The sequence below is a fragment of the Branchiostoma floridae genome, chromosome 8, assembly GCF_000003815.2.
Source record: "Branchiostoma floridae strain S238N-H82 chromosome 8, Bfl_VNyyK, whole genome shotgun sequence".
Classification (NCBI taxonomy): Eukaryota; Metazoa; Chordata; class Leptocardii; order Amphioxiformes; family Branchiostomatidae; genus Branchiostoma; species Branchiostoma floridae.
In genome coordinates this window covers 19506836-19511989 of record NC_049986.1, presented here as the reverse complement: position 1 = coordinate 19511989, position 5154 = coordinate 19506836, and the positions used below count along the sequence as shown (strand labels likewise).

Here is a 5154-nt window from a genome sequence, read left to right as displayed (position 1 = left end):
TCAAAGCAGACGTTGCAAGAAAAGATAGTTCAATCGCCAGACAATGTTTCGGTCTTCCTCCAGACATCTGCTTGACGATAGCTAGAGGGACACGCATGACCCACATTTGAGTCACCTCTTTGACAATATCTCCAAGCAGATGCAAAGTTTCTGCTTACTTTTCTAATTCTGTTTTCTATCGGTGTAATTTGTTATTCTGCTAAATACTCTGACAGCATTCATAATCTTTTTTGCTGCTACCAAAGAAAACAAGATTTGTAAATACAAGCAGCTTATCCTTCTGGACATAAACATGTACATACAAACTACATGTATACATGCAGACTACCATCAAATTAGTGACTTATGTACATTAGAAGCTCCTGCCGAAACTTGGACGTACTAGCATATTTCATGTCACGCTGCAAACTGTTCCATATGAATGTGTATGGAAGTATTTTCATGGCGTTTGTTTTAGGTTTCATCAGTTTCGTCAGTGTATCTCTGCTGGCGTAGCGTGTCTTGTATTTTATTGTGTTGTGCAGAAGACAACAGTGTACAGAGCACTTCTGTTGTGTGTTTCGTATTATGAAGAGAAGTTTATAAAAAATAATGTTGTATCATGTCGTTGTTTATTGTGCGCCGCGGTGAGTTCCCTTACCACAAATTATTCTGCAAGTGGCGGTTGGGTCGCGGAAGTATACTAGTGGCCGAGATTGTTACTGGCCGCAAAAAAAAAGTCACGGCCAATACTACCACCGTGACCCAACCTCTGCTTGGAGAATTACCACAAGTAAACAAATCCGCTCCTTATCTATGAAGATCGCTCAGCGATCTGTCAAATCTTTGTCAGCGAACACTGCATGTAGTGGATAGAGGGTTTGAATACAACAGAAGCCGTTTAATTGCACACCCCATTTGCCAGCGTATTTCGTGCAATTATCCGGCTGGTGCAATTATGTTTTGAGACATCATGCAATTAACAGATGTATGCGGTAATCCGTTGTGTAATTAACTGGCTTCTACTGTATTGTTTTCTAAAAAAAGGCAAAGCGTCAAAAATACTAGTAACAGTATACTCTCCAACTGATATCCTGTAATCTGATTGGCTATCTCATGCCCTAACTGCTCAGGGCGCCCTGCCCTAACTAGAGTAGAGGCTATAAAAGCAAGTGCGGTACCACTCTCTTGTCATTCTGATGAAGACTTTTGAATAAAAGGTCGAAACCGGTAAACCGTTGTGTCTCAGCCGTCATCCTTCTGACGCCTTATCGACCAAGTATACTCTCCAACTACTGTAACGTGTTTTTGTCGGGAATTTCTTCCATTTCTTGTATGTGTACTGGTCAAAAGGACCCGAAGAAAGCAGTACAAAGTAGAAAGCCCGACAAAAACGCATAAAACACGTCAAAAACTATCGTGACTAAAATCGCGCCCCTGGCGGTCGGACCTACAATTGCCGCCGCCCCAGGTGAGGGGGTAATTAACTCCAGCCAGCGACAGCTTGTGTAAACACAGGCTAGTCAAAAACAACCGGAGGCAAACCTCTGCTTGGAGAGTATGGAGAAAATACTTGGCGCCACCAAGGAGCAAGTCGGGGCAATCCACTGCTTAAAATTTAATAAATTGCGCCCGGCATTTCCCTGTGGCTGAGTGTAAGGCAAACATGCTAACGGACAGCTTTGTGTTTGGACAAGGTGCTTAAGAAAACAGAACACCCAACGCTTCGCTATTATTAACTCGTGACGCTGCCTGCATGCCTTTGTGTCGGTGTTGAAGTTGGGTACTCTCCCAGCAGAGGTTAAGCTCCGGCTGTTTTTTAACGTTTTTTTAGTCGTTTTTATCGGGCTATCTAAAAGTATTTTTTTGGTATTGTATCTTGTATTGCCAAAACCTTTGACTGGCGTTATTAAAGAAATAGTAAAAAAAAGAAAGCCCGATGAAAAACGGAGCCTAACCTCTGCTTGGAGAGTAGAAGTAGGAGACAAGGTAAACACGCTGTAATAAGCACCACAACCACTGAAATGGGTCTTGTAGGACTGTACTTATTTACAGTTCCCAAAGTGATATGTGTGAATACGTGTTTTTATCATTTGTATCTTCTTGCTATGTTATCTTGATTAGAACATAAATTGTCAAACAAAAGTAGGGAAAACACGCAACAAAAAATGGTATTAATCTAGCCTCAGTTGCAGTCTTCGAACTGCTTATTGGGGGGGGGGGGGGGCGTTTTTCAACGTTGGCTAGGTTCTCTTATACCGGGAAAGGGAGTTTGCAGAGGACGGGAGTTTGCCGTGGAAGATAGTTTCGCCCCATACGCCCCCCCCCCCAAAAAAAAACAGCCACATTTGACTTAATGATCGAGTGCTGTTTTTGACGTCACTAGGCCTTAAAACCCCGTTCACGCCTGTGCGTATACTCAAGTGCGTATAAGTTGAGTATTTACATTTTTTTGTCTTGGGTAAGGTTCGCAGTCAGAAAATATTTTGGTTCAAAAACCAGGCAACGATAAGTCAAAGTTATAAACAATTTCTTTCCCACACAAACTTTGCGTACTCATACGTACTTGACTATGCGCAGAACGTGTGAAAATGCCCTTATTTTGTGTGGTTTCCGAAGTAATTTGTGTAAATGCATAGGTTGTTTTGTATATTTGAGCTCTGTGACATTTGTTTTGTATGTACATAGCTAGCTGACACAAAGCTCATCTTTGTTTGTAGTAATACTTCACACTACCAATGATACTTGAAATACTTTCAACACAATACACTTAGGAAGTTTAGCATGGTATGCCAAAACAAAGCTAACGTTTTAGTAATTAGGGTCCATTTTCACAGCTCAACAATAACTTTATTATGCTCTTTTTGCATCCCCTTCCTCTACTAGAAGGTGTGGCCGCTAAGGGACAAAAATGTTAGGTATGACTCCAACGAAGCTAACCGTTGAACGTATTTTATACACGATTGTTTTATACATGATAAAACACTATTGAAGAACCAAATTGAAGTTTTGTTACGTTCCGTTTACTTTGTTGTGCTTTAAATCACACTGTTACATATTGTAATCAATGTATTATTTTGAGTATAAAATCAAGCTTAAGGGGCACACAACTCCTCTTTTGAACCCTCGATGGCGGGAAAGGGGCCAAACAAACAAAAGACGTAACCCGAACCGGGTTCTTACAGAATGGAACTGGAGTTAAGTTACTCATTAACAAAAGCGGAGCGACGACATTCCTTAAAAGCCCTATGCCCTAAACTCGTGAGAAGTATGAAGTCTGTGTTACTCTGTTTAAGGAGTGGGGAAACATAGGTTATGTCAGTCTATAAAGTTCAGCTTTCTTCTTGTTGTAACGTTGTTATCATGGCATTAATTCTTCTACAAACTCGCGCTATGCTATCTTGATTACAGTATCAACATATCTGTTAATTATTCCAGATTAGTATGGTCACAAAATTTATGTTTTCCGGTTTAAATGTGTAATTTTTGGCAGCTAATCCGTAGTTGTTCTTTTTTACGACAATCTTGTGGCGAAAATTGTCAACTTTTACGTGTTATTCTTCATTATAGGTTGACTCGAACAGTCTAGAGTAAAGGATCTCAGTTTGTTTTATCGGCTTTTGTTACCATTGTGTCTTTATTTACGTAGCGTGGACTTTCCCCATGTTGACCCTTAGAGCGGTGTGGCTATGGGAGTAGCTGGGGGGATCCCCCCGCTTGCCACCGCTCAATAATAGTTCCTCACTTCATTCATAGCGTAATAACACAGCAGGGCAAGGAAGTGATCAGTATTCCACACGGGACTCGGCCGGTACGGGACGAAAAAATACCTCAAGCGTTTCTGATCACGACTTCTCGGTAAAGGTTAGACGAACCTAGGATTAGTGAGTGTACAGTCAACATACGCAGGTGTCGAGTAAGGTTGTTTATTTAACTAAGACGGTTACGTACATACTCGCACCACCGGGGCACGTAGCGATGGAGCGGCGGTACGGAGTGGACTTTCGCCCGAAGGTTTCTCCAGAGTTGGTCGGTCCCACCAAGTCGGCATGGCCGACCTTTTGCGATCACCTGTTCACCCACGGTGGCCCCAAGTCTCGGCATGGGCGTAGTGGCAAGAGGGTTAAACGAAAAGTAAGTCTCTAGTCTTGTGTTACTACTTAGTACTTCCTTCTTCAATGGAAATATAGTCAAACCTGGATTAAGCGACCGCTCAAGAAACTGAGCAAAACTGGTTGGTGGAATCAACAGGTGGTTGTTGAGAACAGGAGACAGGGTGGGTTTAACTGTGTAAAACGGACGGTACTGTTTTCATGCGGCTTGTGACTGGAGGTGGCTTATGATCTGTGCCATGTGGTTGCGCAACCAGGTCTGGCTGTATTGGCTTGCCTTAAATGCTTTATGTAATATAGTATGTCATTTTGTATATAGTATGTACAATTGGGTGAGATACACATGGAGGGATCTTAAAAAAATGGTCAACGTTTAGGTGAAAGTAATAAATGTGTCTGAACCTATATGTTTTGTGTCATTTTAAACGGAACATGTAAGCATGTATTATAGAGTAATGATTTATCAATTTATTGATCCGGTCAAAAAGCAAAGTTGCCGTTAAAAATTCAACAAAATACATTCTGAGAATTGACCCATTATAAGAGCTCGAGGAGACAGACTTTATGGTTCAGTAAACGGCGTGCCTGCTGCCCCCGGTGGAAAAGAATCCCACTTAAAACGAATAATGTAAACATATGCCTAAAAGCATACTTCGTTAAAAAAATGGAAAAAATCAACAAAATTGACACATTACAAAAGGAAACAGACCTTGCAGTTCAGTACACACGTGCCTGCTACCTTCAGTGGACAAAACTACACATTTAAACCGGAAAATGCAAACATATGTTACGGCAAGTCTGCCGTTAAACAAGTGCCACAGAAGGGTGTGTGCATAATGACGTCACTGTGCTACCAAAGTGAACCTTTGACAACAGGAGAAGGAAACGCACCTCTGTATTTGAGTGAACACGTCAGAGAAAAAATAAATATGTTTGTAAGAAGAAGACAAAGAAGTTGTACATCGGATTATTAGCTGGCACTTTGGGCTTAAACAATGCAGGACTATGAATTTTTGAATTCTCAGTGTAAAAAGTCAGACCCGCCTATCCTCGTTAAGTAATA

The 5154-nt window shown here is 41.4% G+C and overlaps 1 protein-coding gene across 1 annotated transcript in view; it reads left to right on the top strand.

Annotated features, from left to right (window-relative positions):
- Nucleotides 1-3665: 3665 nt before the first annotated feature.
- The window catches only part of LOC118421873 (neurogenic locus notch homolog protein 1-like), a 20067-nt gene continuing 18578 nt past the window's right edge, over nt 3666-5154 (top strand). Inside the window, exon 1 of the mRNA XM_035829377.1 lies at nt 3666-4113. Coding sequence (XP_035685270.1) covers nt 3958-4113 — 156 coding nt within the window. The 5' untranslated portion in view covers nt 3666-3957. The remainder of the gene's footprint in view (nt 4114-5154) is intronic.